The following is a 14,241-nucleotide window of genomic DNA, read 5'->3' on the forward strand; positions in this document are numbered from 1 at the left end:
CTCCAAAAAACCTCTAAATCCAAGCTTCACTCCGACTTTCGTCTTGTTTTTTTCTCTTTATTTTTCTCCCTTGACCCTTGACTGGACCACTTGTTTAGGCTCTCCTTTCAGGCTGCCATCGACCCCCTGCTCTCGAGCAACCGGCGGCAGGAACGGGCCACCGACCCGCCATGTTTCTAGCTTTAGTGGTGACGCCAGAACTCAGGGAGTTCCTGGCCCGGGCCAGAGGAGGAGCGGTCCGCCTCATCAAGGTCTGCATCCAAGACGGTGAGTGGACGGCGTCTTGTCATGGTTGTTGCACTTTAGCTCACCCTTCTGATTCAATAGCACCTGTTCAAAATGGAGGTCAGTCATTGAAAGGTCGGGCCAACAGAATTACTATGGTTTGAAGTCTCTAACTGTACAATTACACGTGAATTATTGTAAAATATATATATTTTTTTCAATTTATTGTCACTCCAGGTGTTTAGAAAGCAAACAGTCAACATTTGTTAGGGGTTTTAGTTTTCATTTATCAGGATCCAAGGGAGGAAAATCTGGCTCAATAATGCTGTGGGTTTAAAACATGTTGGAGAGACTTATTAAGAATGGAACGTCAAAAGTCTGTCGATACATTTTCCAATCTCTAAATATGTTTTTCACCAGTTACCGGACTATAAGTTTGACCTGAGGTCTAAAGGTGCGGATCCTCACCTGTTGCACGTCACTATGAGTCACGTTTGTTGATGCGTGGAGGCCGACCACTCCACTGTACAATGGACTTCATTTTAAACCACTTCAGTTGTACATGGACTTCATATATATTTGTCCTAAGTTCTAAATAGGCTAACCTTTTCACTTTTATAGCATGATAACACTGACTGACAGGGTCTCCTTCAAAGGGCGCACGTGATTTTCAAAGGCTTTTCATTTGAAATTTTATTAGAAATTCTCCGCTTGCTGGCGAGCCACAGACAGTGTGTTTTACGACCGGCCACAATGAATCTGATCAAGCGCTGCAAATGGCTTTCGGGCCTGGTAAAAATAAATAAATAAATAAATCATTTGATCCAAGGAGATGAAGAATAAACAAAGCTGAGGCTGGCACCTGACTGGAGAGCATGAGCACAGCTTTTATTATAGGCAAACGTGCGCTGCAGAGTGGCTCGCCGCGTCACAATCACTCATCCTGTCACGACACATACCGCATGTCTTTGTCAGGTCGCTAAAACATACCAAGGTCAGCTACATTCTGGTGCAGTTTTTTTCCCCGTGAAGGCCATTTCTTTGTGAACTGGAATAAGAACGTGCAGTAGCAAACCTCCGCCAAGGTTGCTATTTGTTCTGGTCCTTTTTCACCTAATATTATTGCCCAAAATTTAGCAAGAACTTTGTTTAGCTCTCTGACTGATCCAGATGGTGATCCCGAACGCCACAGAAATTGAACCATGAGATTCACTGAAAACTGTTTTTCATCTGTCACTTGACAATGGCACGGCCTACTTGCTTCCTGTTGTTCTTCCTGACACAAATACAGCTGAAACTTTTATCAGATTTGAATGGCTGTTTTCTCTTAAATCTGCGCCGGCAGAACGGCGGGTGATTCCAGCCGAAACATTGATAAATATGGTTTAAGTGGGTCAGAAACAACATGTGTGATTGGCCTCCTTCATTCCTCGATCACAGAGCGTGTCTCTGAAGTGAAAGCAGTTCTTCCAGTCTCAGTCGCTCACAAGGCCCAGCAACAACAACAGACCAGAGGCATATCCAGACGTGAACCACTTTGCTCCGACACCTGTCTATTTGCAGACAAGTATTCAGGCTGATGGCCCGTCGCTCAAATGTCCGCCAGTTCATGCGACTGCGCTGGCATCGCGCGAGTGATGTTTTTAATGGCTCTTGACCCGTCCATTCATCCCTGAGCACGCGGATGAGGGGAGAACGGCTGAAAAATAAGTTGGCGTGTGGAGCGGGAATGTGGCGACGCTCGGAATAGAAATGGCCAAGAGACAGTCAGGAAATCCCCCCCACACCCCTTCACCCCTCTCCCACCTCATAATCACGTTCTGCTTTGAGGAGCAGTCGCTGTTCATCACTGAAACCTTTCATTTTGTGGAGATGATCATTCACCACAAAAGTCATTAGAGGCGCTGGGTCTTGTGACCATATATGCCTCACATTGCATGAGTCAAATTCAGTGGAACAGATTTTCCGAATTTCTCTTTTAAATTGTGTTTGATTTTGCAATTTAAAACTCCTGTCAAACATTCCTGTCAACTTCTCAGAGTTTAAAATTACACCTTAATACTTGGCTCTAAAGCATTCATTTTATAATTTAGCTTTTTATCTGTTTAAAGTCAAAATGGCTTCTAAAACCCCCTCAAATTGAGTTTATTTTTTCCACACGTAGTGGTTATCCTCAGTCCGTTTGTCTAACGTGTATTTTCTTCTTTTTATATGACATTTTCATCATTGTTACACTTCTTTACACATTTTATATTAATTTCGCTTTCAATAGTTTTCTGCAATATTTCCATCAGGAATGCACAGAAGCATTATTTTTTGTTTTTGTGGCAATTAATTTTATATTTTTCTGAGCAGTTTATATTTTAGGGTCTTTTTTTTTTGGTACATTTGTTGTTTTTCTGATGAATATTTTTCCTGAACTATCTAAAAGTCCTGCAAGAAACCCACAAATGGCAGCCGACTACTGTGGTTGTGTGGTGCCTCCTGAGCTCCTATCCTACATCCTTAACAAAACCAAAGGTTATTCTGAAACACCAAGAAAAGGACAAATATTCTCAGACAAACAGAACATAAAAATTAATCACTAAATTATTAACAACGAAAAATACTCAGAAAAACAAAACTTGGTAGTTAATAATTTAGTGATTCATTTTTATGTGTATATGTGTATGTTTTTTTTTACATTGTAAATGTAATGAACAACTCACCTTTTCTGTTCCCGTCTGCTGGCACCGCACAGTTTTGGTTCCACTGCGGTGTCATAAAAAAACCAAAACAAAAAAATGCTGTTATTTTCATTAAGAATCATGATCAAAATTCAATTCAATTGAAGGCAAACAGAATTAAAACCAGTGTATATGCTCAGGTTTCCTCCCTCATCTCATACAAATTGAGCCGGAAGAACGTCAAGCTATTGATTCATGTTTCAGCCAGGAACAAATCTTGTGTAAGTCAAGCAGCACTTTTAAGATATGATTACATGGATCCTCATAAATTTAAATGGACAGGACATTCAAGTCGTGCGGAGAGTGTTGTCACCCAGCGAGGTATGTGATGAGTCGTGTGGTGTGCCTTTCAGAGCAGCTGGTGCTGGGGGCTTTCAGGAAGCCAGAGCAGAGCTGGGACCGAGACTATGACCAATGTCTGCTGCCACTGCTGGACCAGCAGGAGCCCTGCTACATCCTCTACCGCCTGGACTCCCAGAATGCACTGGGCTACGAATGGCTATTCATCTCCTGGTCTCCAGACCAGTCGCCGGTATGTTGAGATGTGGGTGGCCTCTGCGGCTCCTTCACGCGCCCTGTGGGCACTCCACGTTCCTCCCACAGTTCAAAAACATACAGAGGTGTGAGTGGTTGAAATTGATGAGTGACACCTGTTTTTGAATTACAACCAGTTTTCCACCCATCACTTCCTCGATCAGTGATTAGATATCGGCATGACGGATTCATCTTGTGGGTCAGTTTAGCGTGACCAGACAGGAAGTTCTATGTTATGTGAGTTTGAAGAAAGTGTGTTGTTTAAAATGTGGAGAACAGTTAAGTAAATACGAAAGATATAGATTAAACAAGTATTTACGAATGTATCCATTTTTTATCATTTTTTTCCCATGATACATTTATATTTTTTCAATTCATATTTTACCTCATATTAATAATTCACCTGCCTGTGCGACAGTAACTCTGTGACTCAGTAGTTTATCAATATGAAGTTGATAGCACAAAGAAGAAACAAAACAAAAGTCCCACATCACACGCTGACAAAATCCCTGAGTGACGTCACAAGTGTTCTGTTTCACGCGCGGAAATAAGATTATGGCAGTTAGTTGCATACACATTATTAAAACAAGCCTGCTGTCGTGTTTTTCAACTGGTTTGCTGTGAGAAATGTGTTCTGAGATCAAGGTGGGCGGGACATGATGACATGAAATCATGAATGACTTCTCCAATATAATGATATCATCTATGATATAATCTATTAACATGAGCAGATGACCTGGTCAACTCATATTACTGATGCGAGGAGAGCTGCGCAGTGCTCCTTTTCCCGGTCATACGCCCCACTTTTGAGTTGTTTTTAAACCTGACGCGCCTCTAACTTGACCACTCACCTTCACAACACAACGATGGAGGCATCCTTGTCGGACCTGCGACGCCAAAGACTGTCTGTACTGTAGAGCAAAGATAACAGCTAACATGACGTCTCACTTCAAAACTTTATTGACACTCGCACTATCAAACTATCAATGCTTGCTTCGTTGGTTAAAAACTAAATGCAGAACCAAACAAATGCGCTCAAACATGTGGAGAGAGAAAGAATAATGGTGGATATGACGCAAGCTGAGTCAAAGAATGTAAGATTTGTCTGGTAATTCTCCAAACTGGAAGCTCTTTGGCCGAAATTGTCAGAAACTTGCAGGTTAGTCTCAAAATACATATGAGAATGTGATTTAAAAAATGAGAACAATTGCGCTTTGACTGAGGTCGGTTTAGTGGGGAGCCTCGGGATTTTCTCAATTAACGCAGTGTGCCGCGTCTTAAAGAAAGACACTGTTTTACATGACTGTAAATGCTTGTGATCTTCAACCCCCTCTCAGGTCAAACAGAAAATGCTTTATGCTGCCACCCGTGCCACTGTGAAGAAGGAATTTGGCGGTGGCCACGTCAAGTACGAGATGTTCGGCACAGCTGAGGTCAGACATATTTCAATGCTCTTAAATCTGAAGCGCCGGCTTCTGTTTTGCACTGTGGTGCCAGTGAAGGACGTCATGTGTTGCTTCCAGGAGGACATCTGTCTGCTGGGATACCAGCGTCATGTGTCGTCCTGCTCTGGTCCCGCTCCGCTCACACTGGCTGAGCAGGAGCTCCAGAGGATCAAAATCACAGAGGTGAGAGGTCAAACACCCCACGCGGTGCTGCCCTCGCCTGCATGTGACACAGTTCCCCCTCCACACATGTGACCGTCTGCTTCTCTAAAAATCCCCTTGGATGTAAATGTAACCCTTTATTGTTGTCTTCCCTACAGGGCAGAGTTAAGCAGGTATGTCAATGTTCTTTTCAATCTGTGTGTTCTCCTGGCCACTCATTGCTTTCTACATCAGAACCAGACCTTTCAAAACAACAATTACAATTTGAACAATTATGATCACTGTCACTATATGTTGATGATGTACAAAAAAAGACCAGATAAAAAGAAAAAAGACCAATATATATATGCATATATATATATATATATATATATATATATATATATATATATATATATATATATATATATATAGGTCTTTTTTCTTTTTATCTGGTCTATATATATATATATATATATATATATATATATATATATATATATATATATATATGCATTTAGTGAGTGAATATATATATATGAATATATACAATTATGATCACTGTCACTCTATGTTGATGATGTGAAAAAAAAGACCAGATAAAAAGAAAAAAGACCAATATATATACATATATGAATATTGGAGGGTTACTTATTTTTATGCAAGACACGAGGGCAAATAATATGTACGTTATATGTCTTCCTTTGGACTCATCTTAAGAATCCAATTTAGAATTATGGTTCACAAGTTAGCATAACCTCACAAGTAAAGATAACTAAACAGTAAGCTAAGTAAACATAAAAAAAAAAAAAGGCTAACCCAAATGAAGAAAATGCAAAGTATAAAATTACTACCTCACCAAAAAAATGTTGTGGATGCAACAATAAATATTTTAAAAATTGTTAACAGAAAGAGAATATGTAGATTTTTGTTGGATAAATTAGGGCTGAGATTAGAGTTGAGTTTTTGAAATGAATTGATGAATCTCATGCCAATATTTGACACCAGAATGATTGGAGCCCATGAGTTCATCCATCCATTAGTCTCCTTGATCGTGGATGTTTTGGTTATGACATCATGGTAATTGTGAAAGGACCTTCATACGCCGTTAATCTGTGAAATTTGGATCCATTTTTAATGATTGCATCAAGCTCAGTCTCTCAAAGTCGCAGCTCTTGTGTCAATATGGATTGGAATTTAACATTTATGCGTGACTATGATTGTTTCAAAAGAAGACTGCAGTCGGTATGTAAACTTGAATCCAAGTAGAAAATGGCTCCCCCCGCAGGTGACAACAGAGATCAGCGTGGAGAGCAAGCACCAGACTCTGCAGGGTCTGGCCTTCCCCCTGCAGGAGTCGGCCCGAAGAGCCCTGCAGCAACTGGCCAACCAGCGCATCAACTACATCCAGCTGGTCAGAGCCCTCCTGAGTCTCAGTCTGTGTTCAAAGCTGAGCAAGCGCCTTCTTCATTCCAGAGATTAGACGTGGAGAAGGAGACCATCGAGCTGGTGCACGCCAACCCCACAGAGATACGTGAGCTCCCTCTCAGAGTCCCTAAAGATGCTCCCAGATACCACCTCTTCCTCTACAAACACTCTCATGAGGGGGACTACCTGGAGTCTGTCGGTACGCCACTTGGTATACAGCCACCCTCAGCGACCTTTTTTAAGTAACTGCTGCTATGGTTCCACCTCTAAGGAAAGTTGGACAGTAACATAAGGGTATTCAGCCAATGATTTCACTTTCCAAGCACAGTGTGAAGCTGGTGTTGCATGAGGCAAAACATGTTTATCGCTCACCATAAAGAGTTGCTTCAAGAAGATTCTGTGTCCATACAAAATCCTTAAAAACAATGTTGTGCTATGACCATGCCACAAAAAGTAGCCAAGTTTGTGCGGTGCCTTCTAGCTGGCATAAAAGTCATGGAAGAAGAACTGTCAGTACTTCCAACGAATACTGTGTCTAATGTGTGTCTCTAGACTGAGGTCCCTACGTTCTGTTTTCATCCCTCCGTCCAGTTTCAGTGAGCGTGGATGGGGCCTTCAACACTAGGTGTTGAGAGTGAGAGATCATTGACTTTAAGCCAGTGGCTGTTGGGAGTTGTGGCTCGGTGGAAGGGTAGGGTTAGGGTTTGTTGGGTTCTGAAAATAATCGGCATTTTAATTCAATATAACCAAACAAAAAGAAAAAAAAACAAAAAAAAAGCAATGGTCTGGTGTTTGTTTTTGGTCTGACGGCCGAGTTATTGCCCTAAGAGCCTGTGCACTTTTGCCCCCCCAGTGTTCATCTACTCCATGCCTGGCTACAGCTGCAGCATTAAGGAGCGAATGCTGTATTCCAGCTGCAAAAGTCGACTACTGGAGGAGTTGGAGAAAGAATACTGTCTGGAAATAGCTAAGAAGGTAGGAAAAAAAGCATCGTAATCCTTTGACACTGTGGCTGCCATTTCTTTTTCCAGGAATTTAGCAGAGTAGAAGTGTGTGTTTTGCAGAATGTGCTTTTCCTGGACAGATAAACCCGTCTTTGTTTCGCTCTCTATCTGTTCCACCCGATTAAAAAAAAAAAAAAGACGTGATTTTGACGTACTAGATGACCGTGAGATTTACTGCTGCAAACATATCAGTTTTGCAGGATTTCAGTATGATGAATCCCTGTTGCGGCGTAGTTTGATGAATGGCAGCAGTGAACAACATTTTACACAGATTTGTTTTAGTGTTCCGATCAATGAGAACTTTTGTGTGTGTGTGTGTGTGTGGTCAGTTGGAGATCGATAACGGAGATGAGCTGACAGAGGAGTTCTTGTACGACGAAGTCCATCCGAAGCAACACGCCCACAAACAGGCCTTCGCCAAACCTCGTGGTCCAGCAGGGAAAAGGGGACACAAGCGCCTCATCAAGGGTCCAGGGGACACGGTATAGGACAGCCGGAGGAGGGTCAGGATCCTTGCTCCGCTGTCTGCAGATCGTCGCCCTCCAAATGTCTTCCAAGCCAAAAGGAAGTTTACAGTCCCGGTCTGCTGCCCAAACACTCTCACGGCCTTTTTAGTTTCTCCTCCGATCCTTTATTTCTCCAAGACAGATTGTTTTGGGGTATAAATCAGGTCTTTGTGCATTTCCTGCAGTATGTTTTGTGATTTTGGAAATGGACAACTTGAAGGGAATTCCAAATAAACCTTGTTTTTACTGTGAAGCAGTTGGTTTTAATACATGGCACGAGATTTCACTGGTTAATACCTGCTGCTCTGAATATTATTATTAAATATATATATATATATGGATAAATATTTATTCAGTTATAGTTACTTAAACTGGCACAAGTTTATAAAAACAAACAAAAAACATCTATAATCCGCTCAATCATAAACTTGTGCCAGTTTAAGTAACTAAAACTGTATTAATATTTATCCAGTCCAAAGAAACAAACAAAAGTCTACTGCAGAACTGAATAATCGCTGACAAACAAATGACAGAGACTTCTGTGAAGAGCATTGGGGGGATTGACCCCAGGACACGAAGCACTGTGTGTGTCTTCTACTGTATATTCCTGTTGCAGGTTCACAGACTCTGACTCATCGAGTCCTGTTGACGTCCAAAGCAAAGCTTCAGTCCGCACGTCATGAGGGCAATAATTATCCAACATATTCATGCCGTTTTTTTTAGTGTGTGAAATATGATTCCTAGTCTCCATCAAGTCAAGCATCCTTCTTGAATAATGATAAAATAATCCAGTCATTTTACAAGGTCTTAAGAATAAACCAGAAGCATAACTTTGATCACATTGCATAACATCTGCTTTCCAGAGCAGAACAGATGAATTTAATTTTTTTTATTATTATTATTCTGAATGAATGGTTGTTTAAATCTCCATTTGACTTACATTTCTGGCATCATAAAACATGGTTTCTGAAACATTACATTCAGTGCAGTCAACATTAGTCACCTTACATTTCACTCAGAGTGCCACTGACAAACGCCGTATTTGTGGCCTAAAAATGTGAACTCCTCACCGGCCTGTTCATACGTTCATACGTTCATGCAAGGCTGAACGCTGGCCAGGCTCTAACAGCAGCAGTTCTAATCTTGCTCCCAGATTTTGTGGCAGAAACACCTTCTGGCCAGTTTTTCTAGGCAGCTGTGTGAGATTTACTGGAGTGAATCGACTTTATTGGCGGCAGCTGGTTTCTGAAAATGGAATTATCCAAGAAAAGTTGAGTAGCCACCACAAAACATGCTGTTCAGAATAAACGGAGAGTGTATTTTGGGCAGCCAACTAACAAGACTGAATGTGTGTTTGACGAAAGACTTCGGATCAATGGTGGATTGTCGACGTACATGACAGAAGAGGAGGAATTCAGCCTGTGGCCAATACAATATTGACAGCATCCTGGATACATCCCTTTTAATTGAAACACAACAGCACAAGTCCATATTTACACAAATGAGTCCAACTTAATACGGAGGAATCCAGGAAACTTCCCAGAATTCTCCCGCGGCTGGGGGAAGGGAAGACAGCGATTAATCCCCATAATACCAAAGTAATTATTCGGTGTAATTTCGAGCAGTTCTGAGAGGCTTCATCAAGTGTCAGGCTTCCGTCCAAGACACGTTCTTGTGTTCTGTTTTCCCAACTGTGAGCAGTCAGTGTGCAGCCATGCGGCAAGAGCGAGAGAAGACGCCGGAGGACGGTGCTGCAGTGGAGAAGCTCTCAAGGTAATTTGTGAGGAAGTGAAGCGGCTGATTGTGCGTTTTTCTCTCCAAGACTGAGTGCCATCCAACATATAGGCTCCTGTAATTTGGGGTGTGGAAGGTCAATATCATTTGGAAACGGTGGTCGTTGGTCTTAACTCACTCCCTCTACCCTTTTAATTCAATTAAAAAAGTAAGTATTGAGCAAATATTGTGGAAAATGACGCAACATCAAAACAAATTGTTAGTTTTATCAATTATTATTGGTAATATTGTGGAAAAAAAATCTTATTTCTTCATAATATTTTGTGAAGGCGCGTTAATTGACATTCATGGAAGGTAATTTGTGAATATTTCACGATGTATGATGATGAAATGCGACTAGTAATAAACGTCTCCGCTGTTGTCTCCACCGTGTGCTTCCCTTGCGTCCTCTAGGGGTCATGGTTTTGGAAGCGCTGGGAGCGAACGTCTTCTTTTGCGTGAAATCATTTGTCTATAAAAACTGATGAAAACGGAATCGTTTCTCTCTGAAGAGTGAAAAAAAAAATTTTCCCGAAAAGGAAACTGAAGCTATAATTCGAAAAGAAGAAGAAATATTTGCCCAACAGATTTTTTTTAGTGTAAATATGAATAATTATTATGATACTTATATATGAATGCCAGTCCCACAACAGTTTCTACTAAGGGGCTGAAAAGAAAAACGTATTATACCACATTTTCAGTGTCAGCTAATCGTATTTTAATTAAATAAAAGCATCTCAAGTCTGTACATTATGAGGTAGTGCAATAGTTTCATATAGTTTAATCCATCCTGGGGACTGTGTGTAATCCAAGCTGCTTAATCAAACACATTTTGTATAAAAACATAAAACATTTTTTAATTCTACATGTTATTATTATGTTGTACTTACAAAAGAACGGTTTTGCGTTTTTTTTCACGATTGTTATTTCACTGTAAGACATTCATTTTCCACTTGTATGGTTGTAAAAGTAATCTCCAAAAGGAAGATGGATATTGTGTTATGTGTAAGAAGCTCTTCGGTGTCTCCTGATGTTTTCAAAAATGAAGCTGGAGAATCCTATTTGAATCCATGTATTCACTTCCTTCTTTTCTGTCAGCCCAGACACACCTTTGGTTTTACGATGAAATGATCCACAGGGATGGCATTTCATGTTCTCAGAATCCTCCCGTGCGCTCTCTGAACTCGGCAAAACTGACAAATCATAACATGCACTTCACCAGTGTATTAACCTCTTCCAGGAATTCTGCCTGATCTAGACATTCCTGGTGTTTAATGTGTACACACAGGCGGCGTATTGAAGTGCTGAAACAAGATAAAGGCCACTTTATGTTTCATTCTTAAAGGTCCTTCCACCGCAGGGTGTTGAAGCCACCGCAGCAGGAGTAGATCAAACCCACGGGCCTTCGCAGAACCAACCTTAGTCAGGATTTCTCAGAAAGCTCTCGGGATTCAGCTGTTTTGCGTTAGTTATACGCACTTGTGTGATTCCACACAATTGTTCATAGAAGACACTGGCCTTGCTTTTGTTTCAAATCAACCAGCAGCCACCTTCAGAAAGGACCCCTGGACAGCACATGACCTTTGACCGATTGACACATTTAAACGTAAAAAAAACCCTCGCTTTCTCTCCCAGGAAACCACCAGCCGGCTCCAGGGACATGAGTGGAAATTGCCAGTGCGCGTGTGCGCGTTCCATTATTTTGAATGCGGAGGAGCTCAGTTCCCAGAATGTCGCCAGTGCCGGCTCCGCCCGCGGGGGCGGAGTCCAGCGCCCAGGATTCCTGGAATGCGCGGTTCCTGGGAATGAAAGCGGCTTCAGAGAAGCTGAGGGTGAAGCGGCGAGAAGCCGCAGAGCTGCCTCGCGACGACCGGGCCGACTGGCGTTCCTTTTTCAAAAGGGAAGCCTCTCTAATAAAAGGTGCCGCAGGACTCGCGGAGAACGCGTCGCCCGGCGGCGTGTGCTGCGGAGCGGTTCGCGTGACGTCAGAGGTGCCGGTGATGTGAGGCGTTCTCGGAATAGACTTCTAGGAAATTGTAAAATTTATAAGCCGAGCCGCTTATACGCAGTCCTTCACACTTTTGGACCCGGTTCTACTCGCAACACACTCCAGACCCGTCGCCGCTCACATTTTTACATTTTTTTTATTTTTCAAAACTTGAGTTGGAGCGGCGGGGCCGCGGTGATCGCGATAACAGTCGGACTTAATTCACATTAAAGATCGGCCCATGGTGGGACGCCAGTGTTTTCGCAGACCTCACTCGAGCGCCCATAGAAGGACCATCGTCTCGGAGTCCAGAGTCGCGGATTAGCATGATTCTTTGTGTGTCCGGGTGAGTATTTATTCAACAGTCATTTTGGTTTGCTTGAAATTCCTGCGGTTTTGACGAATATACCGTGATCGAAAACCAATGTGATGTTCTCACGTACTGTATATACGGTTCAACAATCGGACACAGTGTTCTCACGAAATCAGATTTAAATGTTAGCGATAAGATCACGTAATACTGACCCGTTTTTGTCGCTAATATTTGAAGTTGGAATGATAATTCGCCTGAAAAATGTATGCTGCATGACATATTTAATAATAATCTTTTATTTTTAATTACATAATCTGACTGACAATTCGGATTTTCTGCGCGTCCACCTATTAAACTGTCTTTTCTTGACATGGTTTTAATAGTTTAATAGTCGTCGTTCATTTTCATTTAACATTTAAGTTTAAGGGAAAAATCAACTCTTCATACTGGGTGTAGTAAGACGGCCAAAAACACATCAAACTGTATATATATATATATATATATATATATATATATATATATATATATATATATATATATATATATATATATATATATATATATATATATATATATATATATATATATATATATATCACATATCTGTTATATATATCACATAACAGAACGTTTCAATTCAAGATGCAAGAGCATAAGCATAAAATGATGATTTGCAATTCTGTTTGGGTCCAGAAAACTCAAATGTATAAAGATATGCAGTCATTTTTATTCTCAGTCATTGAGATCAGAGTGGTATCTGTGGTGCCGTGTATGTATCCTGACACTCTGCTGCCCATTCATGACGTGGATTTATGATCATTCTGCTGTTTCATTGTTTCCCGGCTCCAGATCTCTCCTGCCTGCGGTTCCGTCGACTGAGCCTCAGCGAGGCATGCGGACAGAAAGCGGCCCCCTGGCCTCGTGCCTGCAGAGCACCCCTCCATTATGGGACCCCACCAAGGACCTGCGAGCTATTGCCAGCAACTTCTGCTATTTGGAAAACTCGGGTAAATGTTGAATGTGCTTCTTTATAAATGCAGGACTGTAGTTACTAATACTCGGGAATGTGTGTGTGTGTGTGTGTGTGCAGGATGGTACTGGGGAGCCATATCAGCGGCCCAGGCCCACTCTGCACTTCAAGAGGCCTCTGAAGGAGCCTTCCTGGTACGGAATAGCAGCCACCCTCTCTACATGCTGACCTTATCAGTGCGGACTGCTCGTGGTCCCACCAGTATACGGATCCAGTACAGCGGCACACACTTCTTACTGGACTCCATCTCCCCGGCCAGACCGAGCCTGTCCACCTTCCCGAATGTGCCCAGCCTGGTGCAGCACTACATGGGCACGGAGCGGGCAGCCGACGAGGGGAAGATAGAAGAGCGGGTTCCTTCCAAACCTCCACCGGGGACCATCCAGGAGAGCACGGTGGTGCTGAAACTCAAGCGGGCCGTGTACAAGCCCGAGTGCCTGCCGTCCTTGCAGCACCTCACCCGCCTGGTTATCAACAGACACTCAGAGAGTCCGGACCAGCTGCCGCTGCCCAGGCCCCTCATACACTTCCTAGAGGACTATCCTTTCACAGTATGATGTTGAAGTCCACCACAGCAGCTTTGTGACAGACTGCTAGACACTGGACACTGGCTCACGTTTTCACGGAGCACCTTAAATACCACCCGGTTTTGGTTGCTCACAAAGGCCGGACGACGTCAGCACTGTAGCCACCTGTGGGGTTTGTCCGTGTCTGCTTCACATTCTCATATAGGACTCTTCTTGGCTATTTTATTATCAGTACAACATTTTCTACCTTTTACACTTGTCCTTTTTTTTTTTTTAAATTAAAATACTCGATCATTTTCTCATTTGTTATTCATGAGGGGAGAAACAATTATGACTTCAACTCAAATCACAACTAATAAGCGAAAGGAAGAGGTGAAGAGCCGGTGGGGGTCTAAAACAACCAAAACACTGGCAAGCAATGTAAACATTATATTCACTCGTATGGTGACCAATGTTCATACAAGGAAATTGCTGGACGGCTGGGTCCAGTACATCATACTTGTTCATGAAGTCATATGTTTACTCTTACATTTAATCATGAAAATAACTTCTGTGTTTGCTTAAAAAAAAAAATATTTTTTTAGAATTAAATGAAGAAAAAT

At 42.0% G+C, this 14,241-nt stretch overlaps 2 protein-coding genes across 2 annotated transcripts; both read left to right on the forward strand.

Annotated features, from left to right (window-relative positions):
* Positions 1–35: 35 nt before the first annotated feature.
* Positions 36–8,223, forward strand: LOC128760925 (twinfilin-2). The gene is made up of 9 exons (XM_053868676.1): positions 36–267; positions 3,305–3,483; positions 4,823–4,918; positions 5,009–5,113; positions 5,251–5,265; positions 6,360–6,485; positions 6,548–6,698; positions 7,353–7,474; positions 7,833–8,223. Exons 1-9 carry the CDS (start codon positions 171–173, stop codon positions 7,989–7,991), a joined length of 1,050 nt encoding a protein of 349 aa, XP_053724651.1. The 5' UTR covers positions 36–170; the 3' UTR covers positions 7,992–8,223.
* A 3,376-nt stretch (positions 8,224–11,599) lies between these two features.
* LOC128760866 (cytokine-inducible SH2-containing protein-like) lies at positions 11,600–13,935 on the forward strand. The gene is made up of 3 exons (XM_053868584.1): positions 11,600–12,115; positions 12,932–13,089; positions 13,173–13,935. Exons 1-3 carry the CDS (start codon positions 12,096–12,098, stop codon positions 13,667–13,669), a joined length of 675 nt encoding a protein of 224 aa, XP_053724559.1. The 5' UTR covers positions 11,600–12,095; the 3' UTR covers positions 13,670–13,935.
* Positions 13,936–14,241: the final 306 nt, after the last annotated feature.

The sequence above is a fragment of the Synchiropus splendidus genome, chromosome 6 (assembly GCF_027744825.2).
Source record: "Synchiropus splendidus isolate RoL2022-P1 chromosome 6, RoL_Sspl_1.0, whole genome shotgun sequence".
Classification (NCBI taxonomy): domain Eukaryota; kingdom Metazoa; phylum Chordata; class Actinopteri; order Syngnathiformes; family Callionymidae; genus Synchiropus; species Synchiropus splendidus.

Coding starts and splice junctions, on each gene's coding strand:
- LOC128760925 (XM_053868676.1), top strand. CDS start 171: ATGTTTCTAGCTTTAGTGGTGACGCCAGAACTCAGGGAGTTCCTGGCC. Junction 3,484..4,822: donor GGTCTCCAGACCAGTCGCCG/GTATGTTGAGAT, acceptor ACCCCCTCTCAG/GTCAAACAGAAAATGCTTTA. Junction 4,919..5,008: donor AGATGTTCGGCACAGCTGAG/GTCAGACATATT, acceptor TGTTGCTTCCAG/GAGGACATCTGTCTGCTGGG.
- LOC128760866 (XM_053868584.1), top strand. CDS start 12,096: ATGATTCTTTGTGTGTCCGG. Junction 12,116..12,931: donor ATGATTCTTTGTGTGTCCGG/GTGAGTATTTAT, acceptor TCCCGGCTCCAG/ATCTCTCCTGCCTGCGGTTC. Junction 13,090..13,172: donor CTGCTATTTGGAAAACTCGG/GTAAATGTTGAA, acceptor GTGTGTGTGCAG/GATGGTACTGGGGAGCCATA.